This window comes from Scatophagus argus, chromosome 21 (assembly GCF_020382885.2).
Source record: "Scatophagus argus isolate fScaArg1 chromosome 21, fScaArg1.pri, whole genome shotgun sequence".
NCBI classification, from domain to species: domain Eukaryota; kingdom Metazoa; phylum Chordata; class Actinopteri; family Scatophagidae; genus Scatophagus; species Scatophagus argus.
In genome coordinates this window covers 16,740,635-16,753,977 of record NC_058513.1, presented here as the reverse complement: position 1 = coordinate 16,753,977, position 13,343 = coordinate 16,740,635, and the positions used below count along the sequence as shown (strand labels likewise).

General features: G+C 43.0%; 1 protein-coding gene across 21 annotated transcripts in view; it reads right to left on the bottom strand.

Moving 5' to 3' along the window:
* Positions 1–13,343, bottom strand: part of LOC124052499 (ankyrin-3-like) — a 113,049-nt gene that overhangs the window by 16,770 nt on the left and 82,936 nt on the right. For 16 of the 21 annotated variants that reach the window (XM_046376819.1, XM_046376813.1, XM_046376811.1 and 13 more), the window contains 9 exons: positions 10,748–10,902; positions 10,450–10,661; positions 10,119–10,326; positions 9,912–10,008; positions 9,571–9,799; positions 9,085–9,210; positions 8,081–8,203; positions 7,531–7,557; positions 6,854–6,935 (listed from right to left, as the gene is read on the bottom strand). In XM_046376819.1, coding sequence (XP_046232775.1) covers positions 6,854–6,935; positions 7,531–7,557; positions 8,081–8,203; positions 9,085–9,210; positions 9,571–9,799; positions 9,912–10,008; positions 10,119–10,326; positions 10,450–10,661; positions 10,748–10,902 — 1,259 coding nt within the window. The remainder of the gene's footprint in view (positions 1–6,853; positions 6,936–7,530; positions 7,558–8,080; positions 8,204–9,084; positions 9,211–9,570; positions 9,800–9,911; positions 10,009–10,118; positions 10,327–10,449; positions 10,662–10,747; positions 10,903–13,343) is intronic. The other 5 variants (XM_046376817.1, XM_046376822.1, XM_046376826.1 and 2 more) reach the window with 1 other exon arrangement.

The following is a 13,343-nucleotide window of genomic DNA, read 5'->3' as shown; positions in this document are numbered from 1 at the left end:
ATCTCTGTTGCATCTGTATCATGAGAAAATTCAGCTGTTGTGGCTAATGAACAGTCTGTTATTGACTGATCATTTCCATTTTGTTCATATTCATAGTCCTCTCCTTTGCCATTAGAACCTTTAGAACCATTTGAACCATTTGAACCATTTGAACCATTGGAGCCATTGGTCCCAACATGAGGATCTTTGTTGTTTCCATTTTTGTCATGTTTTTTGGATTTAGACGCCTTTTCCTTCTCCTCCATCTTCTTCTTCTCCTCCGCCTCCTCAGGAACTTTGAAAGTGAATTTCTTACAAGGAATTGGTTGGAAGATTGACTCATCATCCTCTTCCTCTGCCTCTTCATCATTTGATTGACTGTCATCTGCCCCAGGGAGCACCGGGGTGGGGGGTTGGATACGTATAATTGGCTCAGTCAGTAGATGTTTGTCATGTTCTTCCTGTAAGTTTACCTCCATCATTTCTGTCTCAGTCTCTGAAGAGGCACAGGAACCTTTCCTTTCTGTGTCTGAAATGTCTGAAGAGTCCAGAGGAGGAGGGGGAGGGAACTCAATATATGCAATACCTTTGTCTCTTGAGACTTCTTGCTGCTCCTGCCCTGTCATTTCATCATGTCTGCCATTGTCTGTTGTTTCTTGCTGGTTGAGATTATTACTTAATTCCAGTTCATTATCATTCACTTTTGTTTCTTCCTCATTAGCATTAGCAAGGTCTGCTTGGGTGGAATGAACGCTAGCTTTGCTTCCTGGTAGGGCCTCTCTAAATGAGAAAACAACTTTGCCTTGATCATCTTCCTCTGACTCTTCAGATACCTCCATAATGGGGCTGGGTTTCCCTGGCATGAATCCCATAAAGCAATCAGGGGTCTTGGATGTGAGGTCATAACTAACCTCCTCAGAGCTGGGGGTCTCAGGTGTAAGGGGGCTTTTCCCTGAGCTATCAATGAGAGATACTTGTTCTAGTGTGTCATCCTCAGGGCTTATGGGGCTGAGTGCTGAGTTTGATTTCTGCTTGACTGTGTACAGTGTCCCTTTGGCTTCTCTCTCCGCCTGCCTCCCCACCTGGACACCGACATAGACAGGTAATGTTTTAATGCCCTTGAAATTCTCTTTGGTTGTTGAAGCAGCTGGAGCAGTTATGACTTTCTCTAGTGTTTCTCTGGGGCTCGGGAGGTTATTGGAGTTAGAATCTTTGGGTGCATTATCTAGAATTTCAAATGTCAGATTTTCATCAAGACTTGTCTGTATTTCACTCTTACATAATGTAGGTATCTGTGAGGGCTTATTTATTGTCTGTTTCTTCGTGAGGTCATTATCCAAAGTAGAAGACAATCTTACAGGAATCTGGGATTCTGTCTTTTTTCTAAGGTTTTTGTTTAGTGACTCCTCTGTGCCTTTTGTTGACACCTCAGCTTTCATTTCTTTAGAAGCAGACTCAGTTTTTGTGACTTGAACAAGAGATGTCTGACCTTTCTGACCTTTATTGCTTTCCTTAAGTTCCTGAGTAGCACTAGAATGGACATCTTTTCCTTCAGTAGTTGCTTTGTGAGTCTCGGTATCACTAATTTGTTTTTGCCATGAGTTCTCTGGGATATTTTTGTTTGGTAAATTTTCTACTGTATGTTTTGGGACTTTAGACAGTGATGATATCAAAGCTGATTTGCTGATGTCTGTGGAAACACATATGTCCTTCTCGATATCCTTTTTTGGGACTCCTTCTGTTGTTTCCGATACTTTTGATGCTTTTGATCCTGCAAAAAACTGGTAGACAGGAAGTTTGCTCTCCTGTAATTTCTTTATTGAAGGTTTTGGCTGCACTGGAGGAGGAATTTTGGTTGGACTAGACTGGCTTTGTTTTTGAGCTACAGATTCAAACTTCATCCTCACAGCACTGACTTTGGATGCTGATTTTACATGAGAGGGAGAAGAGGGTTCAGACTCGCTGGTTTTAGTTTGTAGTTTAATTTTATCCTCATTGATATGAGATGGCATGCTTTTCTGGGGACTGCTTGGTAAGCTTGAACTTTTCTTTTCAGCTGTAGTCGTACTGCCAAATATTTTACCAACAGAAGGCTCCCTGAGTTTGCTTTTAGTACTGCTCTCGTCTCCTGCTTTAGATTTCTGCTGTGTTTTCTCGGGACTGCTGCAGGCTGAGCCAGGCCAGGACCTGGGTTCTTTTGGTTCTCGTTTCACAGGCTTTTTCTCAGGGGACTGCAGCTCATCATTGAGCTTCTCTGTTTTGTCACGGAAGAACTGTGATACCTCACTGAGTTTTTCCTCAGCTTCCTTTACAGTTTGATCCACCCTATCCTCATAAAGGAGCTTATCCCGGCTCCTGTCATGTTTATCCTCTGTAAATCGCATCCAAACAGCATGTTTGGGGCTACCCTGCTCGGTGGAGTAATGAAGCACTGTCACTTTATCAAACTGAGATGGTTCATCCCTGTGCAAGAATTTGCCAGATTTAGGGGACCCGTCTTTTGATGACTTAGAAACAAACTCTCTTTTGGGGCTACCATGCTGCAGACTCACACTCTCAGTGCCACGGTTACCACTCTCCTCAGAAATTAGGTGGCGGTTTTTGCCAGTCACCGCTGCTGAATCCTCTGTGTCAGAATGAGTCGATGACACATCAAGTTTCTCTGAGAGCAGCATTTTCTCAGCAAACCTATATGACTCGCCTCTGAGTTCTGACAGCTCGTCATCACAGTATTCTATGGAATGCTGGCTCAGCAGTTTCAGGGCTTTATAAGAATCATCTGCTATCAGCTGGGCAGAACTCGGACGACTGTCCTCCTCCTGTGACACTGGGGTGTTAACGCGAGATGTTTCTAGAAAAGAGGGCAGGGATTCTTCAGCCGTAAGCTCCTCCTCTTCCTGTTGGGTCTCGTCATAATCAGTAAGTTCTTTAATTCCGTGGTCCCCTTTGTAGACGTAAAGCTCAGGGTGTTTCTTGGTTTCCCTGATAATAACCTCAGTTGGCTCTGCTGTACTATGGCCCTTTTCAATATGAACCTCAATTATCCTTTCCACTTTGGGTTTAGACTTAATGTCTCTGTCAAGAAATCTAGGAGTCAGCTCATCGCCTTTGACAGAATCTTGGCTAGCTTTGTGTTCAAAGAGGCCTGCCAGTTCTTTAGATGGGTCCCTGCCTGACTGGAAAGCTTTCATTATGTCTCTAACCGACATGCCTTCTTCTATCATCTCTGCGCCATCAGTCAGTTGGGGCTTGTGATAGACCATTCTGGTTGTAGTAGTAATATGAGTTTCCTCTTTAAGACAAACACTTTTGTTCATCATCGAGTCCTCTTCTGGCATTGTCATCTGCAAGGCTTTCATAGAGCTTGCTGAAACTGAATCTGGCTCTACAGGAGGAATAGCAGATGTGGCCTCATCCATGAGTAAAGGCTCACAAGGATCATCAGGCTGCTCATAGCTCCTAATGTGGACCACTTCAGTCCTGGTCTCAGTTACACATGGTGGGATGGGTGAATCTGTGAACAAAGGCTTCGGTCCTGTACTCTCTGCACTCTGAGGAGCAGAGGGTGTCTTTTCACTCCTGGTCTCAAACCCACTGTCTGACAGGGGACTCTTATCTTGCTCATGGGACAGGTCTTCGGGTGATTCCAAAATAGTGTCTGTCCCCTGATAAGATTCTGCAAGTTTGCTTAGGTCCTTCTCTGAGGGAGACCTGAGCATGCCTGAGACTGGTGGAGGCATTTTGAGCTTGTGCTCTTGTATTGACATAGATGGTTTGAGAACACGTTTTTGTTTCTCTTCCCCTTCGCTTTTTGCCTCCTCCTCATACCTACATTTTAACTCTGCCATTTTGGAAAGAGAGCTGGCACCAATGTCATTTGTTAAAAAATCTACTACTTTAGCCAATTCTAAGTCTTTGCTTGACATGGACTGGCGCTTGAGTAGGAGTGTGTTTTCATCAAAAGGAGGGTAATAATCTGAGAGGGCACTTCTTTGTGCCTCCTCAATCTCATCTTTAGAAAATTCCTCCCATTCATCGTCTGAGCCTCTCTCTTTACCTGCAATGGCCTTACCTTCACTCACGATATCTTTCTGTAATATCTCACTGACCTTCACTAAATCTTCTTTCACTTTCTCCACGAGAGTAAAGGGCTCCTCGTCCTCCAACTTGCTCTCTTTAGGAGTGCCAGTATGTGATGTTTGGACAGTTTTAGCTGCTGTCTGTGTGTCTGTCTGAAGGATAGCTGTCATTCTGATCAAATCTTCTTTCATGTCTGCTACATCTTTCAGTATCTCTTGACTGGAAGCTGCAGCTGGGTGGATGATGGGCGGTGTGATAAAAGGAGGGGATTTCAGTTGCGACTTTATTTTCGATGCTGTAACACAGGAAGACAAAGAGGAAGAAGGGGAGGATGAGGCACGAGGAGAATCAGGCAGTGCCATTTTGAGAGACCCTGGCCCTGGTTTGACTGGGGTCTCTGGAATGACGTTGACTAAGGAATACACAGGTATAGTCATGGTATTAGATAAAACTGCCGAGCTGGAGGTGGCAGCTACAGATCTCAGAGAACCGTAAGCAGAGCTTGCTGTTGCAGACCTACGCGAGGAGGACAGTGATCTAAGAGAGCCATAGCCAGACACAGAATGTGAGTCTATAGCTTCATTTATGGCTGCACTGACACCAGAGGTTGCTGCCTGGGTGGTGGCCTGGATCCTCTCCTGAAGGCTGCTACTTCTTTCTGAGAGTTGGCGAAAAGAAGGGGAGGATGGTGTGGAGGAGGAAGATGGATATTTAATAGGCGTAACTGATCCATTCATCATTTCTGAGGAAGCAATGGTTGTCTGCCCGGTTGAGGAGAGAGACGAAAGGGATGACCTCCCTCCTCTGGATGACAGCGTTGAATCTACAGAGGTTTTCAAAGAGGACAGGCTGGAGATGCTTTTAACAGAAGACAGGTTAAGTGCCCCCGTATCTGTTGCAACTGTGGGCCCAAGGACAGTTTTAAAAGGCAGGTTAGCATTGTACATGTTGTAAGGTGTCTTTGGTGATGCTGGAGCAGTAATATGGGCTGATGGCCTCTCTGGTACAGAGCCATTGGGTATTGAGTGAAGTGGAGAAGTTGACGTGTATGCTGAAGCAAGGCTTTTGATGGAAGCTGGATCTGTGGCAGGTTTACTTGGGCTTCCAGAGGACACAAGGCTGGTGGACCCCTGGACAGGGTACTGACCCAGTTGGGCAACAGTTTTGATGGGTGAAGGCATAGTCCTGTAAGACCTGCAAGGGGATGAGGATACTATGTCGCTAACTGATTTAACTGGGGACGAGATGGAAGGTGCTGGTGGTGGAGCTCCAAGGGTGGTTTTGATAGTTGCAGGGCATGCAGGTGATGGGGAGGAGAGGGGCCATGTATTTTTCAATGGAGAAGCAGCTGGTGAGCCTGCCGGTGAATCGGTAGAGGTGAGGGAACACCCCACTCCGACGGGCCTTGTTTGGCCAGGGACGGTAATAGGAGCAGTCGACCATGGTGGGTAAGGTCTGGTTGGAAAGACAGGTTTGTGAGGGTAACCAGCAGGCAGTGTTCTTGCTGTTGTGCTTCGTTCAACTGCTGTTTCTTCAGAGGAATTTGTAAAAAATAATGATAAAGAAGGGATGGAAGAAACAATCAAAAGAATGTGGAACAGTAAAAGTAAAACAAAATTATGTTGGGGAAGGAAAAGGAAGAAAATAATGTGAAAGAAGAAGAGATCAGAGGAGGAAGAGTTGGTCAGTGACACAGCCCTGGTATCAAGGAGGGAAAAAGCAGTTTTATGATGTGCCCAGATAAGATAATTGAATATTGACTGAAGATGGAATTATGAAAAAAGGTTGTGATCCTGTGTGATTCAGCACAACAGGGGAGATGACTCAAACAACAACAGCAACAACATAATGAATAAACTGAATGAAGCACATACAGCAGCAAAGTAAATGTCCAAAGACTATGGCAAAGACAAAATCTGACGACAGAAAATGGCAAGACAAATGCACCAGGATTAACACAAAATCAGCTTCTCTCTTTGGACTTCAGATGTTCTAAAATCACATATGGATTCTTACTCTAATTTCAGTCCGCTTTTTAAAGTGCCTTTTATCTGTTTGGTCCAAAAATTATGTAATGATGATTCCCCAAAGACAATAACTACTATGGTACAACTATAGTACAATAGAGCCGAGGGCTGCAGAAGTTCTCCTTTTCCTTTTACTATATAACAAACAAAATACGACAAAATGTGTTTTCCAAGACTTAAGCTTTGGCCCATTTTGTCATGCAAGAATGATCTCTAAGAACTGGTAACAAGCAGAGAGTGTGAAAAACTGACAACAAACTCCTGAACGAAAACCAAACTCAAGACCTCCTAACATGCATTTTTGTCTCACAAGAAGCTGCTTCACCATCACAAAGCCAAAAAGAGCTTTAAATTCAGAGAGGACAAATGAGAAATACGTGATTTTACTTTGACCTTCCCAATGCCCATAACATCGTGTTGGTAAGTCAAAGAAAAATGTTGCATGATGCATTTGGACTTCGAAAACTCAGCAGTGGAAATCAACCAAACAAACCCAGAAGGAGTACAACTCACAATGTGGGCAAGCACAGCACAAAAACTTAAAAACCACTCACTGACCCATGCAAAAATATGTACCATGTTGTAAACAAGCATGTGAACAGTGCATGTTATGTAGGATGAGAAATATGCATTGATTACATTAAGTCACATCGATCTACATATTGATCACGCATTTTACAGGTTAATTTGTCAAAAAACTAACTTATCCACGATAACTGGCATTATTAACTTCATCAAGGGTTTGTTAGTGAAAATGTCAAACTCACTCAGTGCAGGCTCGGCCAGATAGCTGTAGCGCTTACGTAAGGCTAGGGATGCAAAGGTATGACGTCGCTCTGGCTTTTCAGTCTGCAACAATAGCAAACAACACATCAGTTCTAGGTCCCCCTACAGAGTATGAAGTGCTGCCAAATGAGCAACATTTGGACCTTAAAATGTCAAATTAAAGCAAACCCAATAGTCTGCATTAGTTGGTATTAGGATAAAAACAAAGCCTACAATAGAGCAGCAAATTCTCCTTTAAGAGTATTCACTGCACTTCAATCTTCTATTTTATAAGTACTGTTAGCACTACTTAGTAAGTGTTACTATGCCAAGCTAATCAAATGAGTTTAAGTTAGTCATAATAAGGCTACAAACTCTAATGTATAAGTACTAAAAAAGTATAAATAATTAAATTCAAGGTAATGTTACTTATCTTAACTTTAGGACAATGTCAGCACATTACAACTCCAATGCCACTTGTATCATATACAAGTAGACGGGATTAGGATTGGACATAAACAAATGGCTTTTCATTTCTACAGTATATCATGCAAAACTGAGCAGCTAAATGTAGCTTTGGGCCTTAAAGAAGCGGAAAGAATAGGGCTATGATGAGCAGAGCAGGGCCGCTATAGATCTAGCGCAGAGGACAGCACATGATGGGGAGGGTGTGGTTTACCTCATCCTCGGCATCTGACTCCATTTCCTGGTTCCCAAGATGCATTGCAGAAACAGGGGGAGTAACATAATGGAAAGCAGGGGGGGAAAAGAAACATCAGGGTGTGAAAAAGGAGTGATAGACCGAAGCTCAAACGCAGAAGAGAAGCCACTTAAGGAAATGAAAAAAAAAAGACTAAACAAACACCAAAAAAATAAAAGCACAAAGCGCCAACACACAGGAGCAAAAGCAGAAAATGAACTCAAGCCATAAAAAGCCAGCCTGACAATCAAAAAAGCCTTTTGCACAAAAGCCCTCAGCCAAAAGCAAGTCATCCAAATCAAAAGGTAGATAGGAACAAAATGAAACAGCCAATGGAGAGAACCCACAGCAAAGATAACCGATACATGTAAAAGAGAAGCTTTAAACAGATAAAAGACACAGTGGCGGCAGTTTGGCCAAAGTCTTTCTCTGTCTTTCATCTTTCAGTGTAATTGGGGCCGGAACTACCCTAACCATGATTATGGTTATGGAGGTGACAACAGAGAACGATGAGTTTACGCTACCTTACCTTTTTCACTGCAGGAAGTGTGATATTCAGGTTACACACGGCGGTTTGTGGGAGGCCTTTAGTGATCTTACACTCTTTGAGGAACGTAAGGCGACCGCAGGGCTCCTGGCTGGGATCTCTCACCTGTAGACGGGACAGTGCTTCTTTACATACTTTGTTCCTTTTTAAGATGGTTGTAAGTAATGATGTAGTTAAAGGTGACCATGTATGTCAGTGCAATACACGCAAATGTTGTCCACTACTAAACAGGACGAACCTTAGATACTACTTGACAGTGGGAGATATTTCTAGTCTGCTCACCTCAGATAATCACGACCCTTGTGTTAATGAGAAAGTCAGTAACAATGCTTATGATTTACGTTAAGTAAATACACTTTGACCATAGCACTGTGTCATCTTTCTCTAATCAATATCAAGATTTTGACCAACAAACGATTGAAATGAACATTTGAGTACTAGTGGTTTCAGCCCAAAATAATTATTTCCTGTGTTTGAGTATGCATCCTATGGTATGATGACTAATGGAACACCCCTGAATGTACATACTGTTTAACACATAGTGCTCTGCTACTGTAGTTCTAATTAGTTATGCTGGCAGTAAACTGGTGTTCGATCTAGTTCACACGCAGGAAGGATCGTTTTCATAATAACAGAGCACCAAATGATGCAAGAGGATTGATTATAGACAACATGGCGTTAATGGGACGATCAATGACATGAGGTGCTAGGAAAAGGGTACTAGGTTATGCTCAGTGGACTGGGATCAGTGTATTGAAAACCAGTGTGGGAAGTAGGGCAGCAAAGGGGAACGGAACTAAAACAATCATGGCTTGCCACAGTATTCTAACAGCAAGAAAGGGGTACTGGGTACTGCTGATTTCCCCCAGTTTTATGTCTTGTACATTCTTATACCTTGCTCTAATTTTAGTAACTTTCAATAGTTTTTTTGTGGTGTTGAATTATAGGCGTGTTAGGTGATGCTGACAACAGAGTGTATGAAGTACCTTGACACAGAAGGGCAAACGGTTCTCCTTGAAGGCGTAGAAGTTGAGAACTAACTGCTGACCAGCTTTGGTCAGAGGAGACAAGTTTCCATAGCAATCCACATAGATGGGCCTGCCCTCCAGAACCTGAGAGAGCATATAAAAAAACGTGAGAACATCGGTCATGTTCAACAACAAAATGCATCAGTCACTGTTACAATGTTAGTGTTATTCATGATAAGGTCTAGAGGTAGCCCACAGCTCAAACCCTGCTTGTAACCAACAAACTGGCATGAGCACAAATACTAACAAAATCTTTTTCTGTTTCTTTCAGCGCTTGGGTCGCAAGATTATATTCAGAGCACTGCAGCTTTGGCCTAGATTAATATCCTAAAATGGGGTTGATTAAAAATTAATTTTGGATAATGCTTCAAAGTCCCTAAAGTACACTCTTTTTTTGTTATTTACAAGATTAGAACAGATAACAACCAACCTATTATTATTTACCTCTATGTCTTTGCTCCTGGCCACCTCCTCAAAGTTCTCCTGCTGCTCCAGGGTCTTATCCACCTTGTCGTCTGTCATACAGAAGCACCTCAATCTGGACTCCACTGGGTCATTCATCTTAGCAAACACCACAAACTTGGCCATGTAGGGCACACAGATCAGCTCCCTGTACAGCTGCGTAGCCAAGCCCACCGTCTCTGGGATCTGATGGCAGTCTGCTAACCAGAATCTGCACAAGTGGCACATAAAAACATGAACAGTTCAGACACAGACAGAAATACAACAGACACAGACACGTGTCTCTTCCTAAAAAGAAGTGTGTGTGTGTGTGTGTGTCTCACCGAGCAGAAACGTTGGTGGTAAAGGAGACACAGTCATTGATGAAGGTGAGAGGAGTTGTGCCAGTGATATCTTCCCACTGTGCTGGAGACGTCCCACCTGTTAGACAATGGCACAGGAACCATCAAACATCCTGAACATTATCTTAAACTCAAACTGGTCCTCACAAAGACAGGTGCATAAAGGTATGACCACATACACGTACACACCTGTAATGCTACAGAGGAGGCGGAGACATGGAGTACAGTCTCCCTTGTAGCCATTGGTAAGCCCCTCCCCTGAGAGGGGTGGGACTGGGATCGTCATGGTGATGGGCTTGTGGAACTTCCTTCTTCTGGGCTCCACGGTAACGATGGGGCTGAAGGTTGCTCGGTTACCCAGGATTTTCTTTACAGTCTCATCAGGTACCGGCTGGGCCTGGGAGAAGAAGAGGAAGAGGAAGAGGTGTGTTTCACTACTGTGTAGGTTAGTGAACCTACATGTATATGTTTATCTCATCTCTAAGGTGGGACAGATAAATAAAAATATCAGACATCTCACCTGTAGTCCAACTTTTATCTTTTTGGTTAATGCCCCCTCAGGGAAAGAAGCCTGAACCAATGGGACACTTCGGCTGCACAGAGTCCCACCCTCTGGTCCCATCTGATGGGTCTCCTGCCTGATTCGAGACACGACAGCAAAGTACTGTGGGAAGTCCTTGGTGATGATACGGCAGATTCTCTTCCTCTCAAGCTCCTCAGGACTGTCCAGTTCTACAGGGAGAGAAAACACATAAATCAGCAGCTCAGCTAAGAAGTATGACACTACTGCAGTGGTCTTAATTTGATGTGAGCTTCACCTTCATCCATCCCGCTGAGGAGCTGATTGAGGTCGTCAGTCTTGTAGTCGTACAGATGCTCCTTCCAGGTTTCTCCGTTCTCGCTGCGCAGTAGGATCAGCTCTCTCTCCTGGCCTCGCATTGAGCCAAAGTGCGGGATCTCCACTATCACAGGCCTAGTTAGGTACATGTCATGGAAATATGGTTTAATTAATCATACTTTATTTCATTTGAGACCAAAATGACAGGTAGCAGTTAAACCAGAACTTAATTCTAACATTTATCTTTAAAGTTGACCTAGACTTGGTAAAAGTTTGTCTTTAAGCTTATAAGGGACTGATGCATTAAAGTTGGTTTTAATTCATTACAAATAAAGTGAAATATGAATAAGGAACTCTGCAGGTGGTCTCACAAACAAACTGCACAGGTGTGAACGATGACAGTGCTGCTTAGTAATGACAGCTGTTGCCGTGCCGCAGTTTGATGGGACATTCAGAGTGTATGTCATAGCTTGGCATGACTTGGCAGGACACATAGAATGGAGTGAGGGGTGGGAGAAGAAAGCTGCACAGCCCTTATTCAAACAAGACATGAAAGCAACACAAGACAGAAGGATGAACGTTAACTCTAGCATGAGGACTGTTTTCACTCAGAGTAGACAGACTAAAATACCCACTGTGGTGGTATCAGAGGAACTATATTTATTGGTTATCTCGTAAAATCCGCTAAAATATAACGATGTGAGAGATCCTACATGAACACACTATTGACTATTTTCTGCTGATGTTATGGATGAACCAGGTTGTAGACGGATGTAGACAAGCAGTCGTGACTTTACCTCACTTAAAGGATAAAGGATTTAAGTGCTTTAGGTAGAACTGGTTAAAATCTTAATCTTACTCTTTCAACAAACTTATAGAGTGTTCGAACAGAAAAATATCTTTTATAATACCTTTTGAACTCTTCTGTGCTGTTATCATCTGCTCCAACAGTCAGAAGACTATGCACCATTCAACTTTCACAAATTTCCATTAACCCCTCATGTTTCAATTGTGTCTTGCTAACAAAGGGCTTAGCATGAGCCACTACAGCCCGAATGATTTCAGGACCGTTTGGGAACCACCACCATGCATGCTTAACTCTCACTAGCTTGTTAACTCCCTTATGTTTCTTTGCCAAATTCCCAAGTTTTATAGTGTTGTGCTTCCTGTTTTTGTTAAATGATGACATTCTTCTGATCACAAGAAAAAAACGGGCTTATGGTTATTTAAATCATAAACTAGCAAGAAACTTCTGCTGCGTTAAATTAATGTTAGCTAACTTAAGCTAGCTCTGCTCCACAAAGAATCTGAAGTGGTACATCAATGTTATTTTTGGTCACCCCCAAAGTGTCATACTCAAACAAGTAATGTGGAAGTTATCCACGTCAAAGCACTTGACAGTCACTTCACTGACTGCGAAAACCCAAAACATCTTGGCTCCCTCTCAGTGTAAATTGTGTTGAATCCCCCACCTCTCGCCACCGCTGTAATCATGAGAACACAAAGCTGCTGGGTTCGTTTGTAAAATGTTTCTGGTGCTGAGCAAATTCAGTAAAGTAAAGGCGTAAGTGACAAGCAGTTCCCATATAATCAGTATTGTAAGGTGACAAACTTGGTCTCAAACCCACGAAAGCATAAAGAACGAACCTTTCTCAGTTGAGCTGAAGTTTCACAGTGCTGAAATTTGATGTATTTCATTGAATAAACACGTTTTCACACTGCTCAGTTATCAGCACCAAACTCTTTCCACCAGTGGATCTCAAAAGTAATTACACAAAAAACACTGTGGGATGACATAAAACTGATCTCGAAGGTGAAGTAAAGTAACAGCGGTTATGGGAAGCAGGATGATGCTCGGCTTGAGGAGGAAAAGGCTCATGCCCAACAAGCGCAGTCCAGTCCAAGCAGCCAATCAAAATGTTTACTTTCAGCGACATCAGAAGCCCACTGAAAGCCTCCGAAATCAAAAATACAATGGTCTCTAAGTGAAAGTGGCTAGAAAGTAACTGTAATGGATTTTAAGTTATACTGTGTAGTTTTAGGAAGAATTTTAAAATCTCAAATGTAAAAATGATCTCTCTGGAGTGTTACTCCCCGGAGCCTAAACAAATCCACTTTGCTGCGGTGGACCCATCATCCAACTAACTGTGAACACAAGTCTGTATTAAGCAGTTGTCCTCCCTTCAAAATGAATCATCACCATGGCATTGATTTCTTCCCAAAACTACATGGCAACCATATAAGAGTAATGCTATATCCTAAAAGAAGTCAACAGAGATGGGTAAAATAATCACATCCATCAGCATGAATCAGCTTCAGTCATGTTGTTTCCTTGGGAAGAGGTACAAAAGGGGGAGGAGCAAGGGGGGAGGATGCTATGTTTGGTTCCTACCCAACAAATCTAGTTCCTCTGGGTCCCAGCTGTAGCACTGGACTAACCAGGCTCTCGCCTTCGTTAAGGGCTGGCAGCTTTCTGGGAAGATGTAGTTTACTGTGTCCGCAAGATAATCAAACACACACGCACCCACAAACATACACAAAACACACACTTGCAAAGTCAGTAAGAGCACACACAC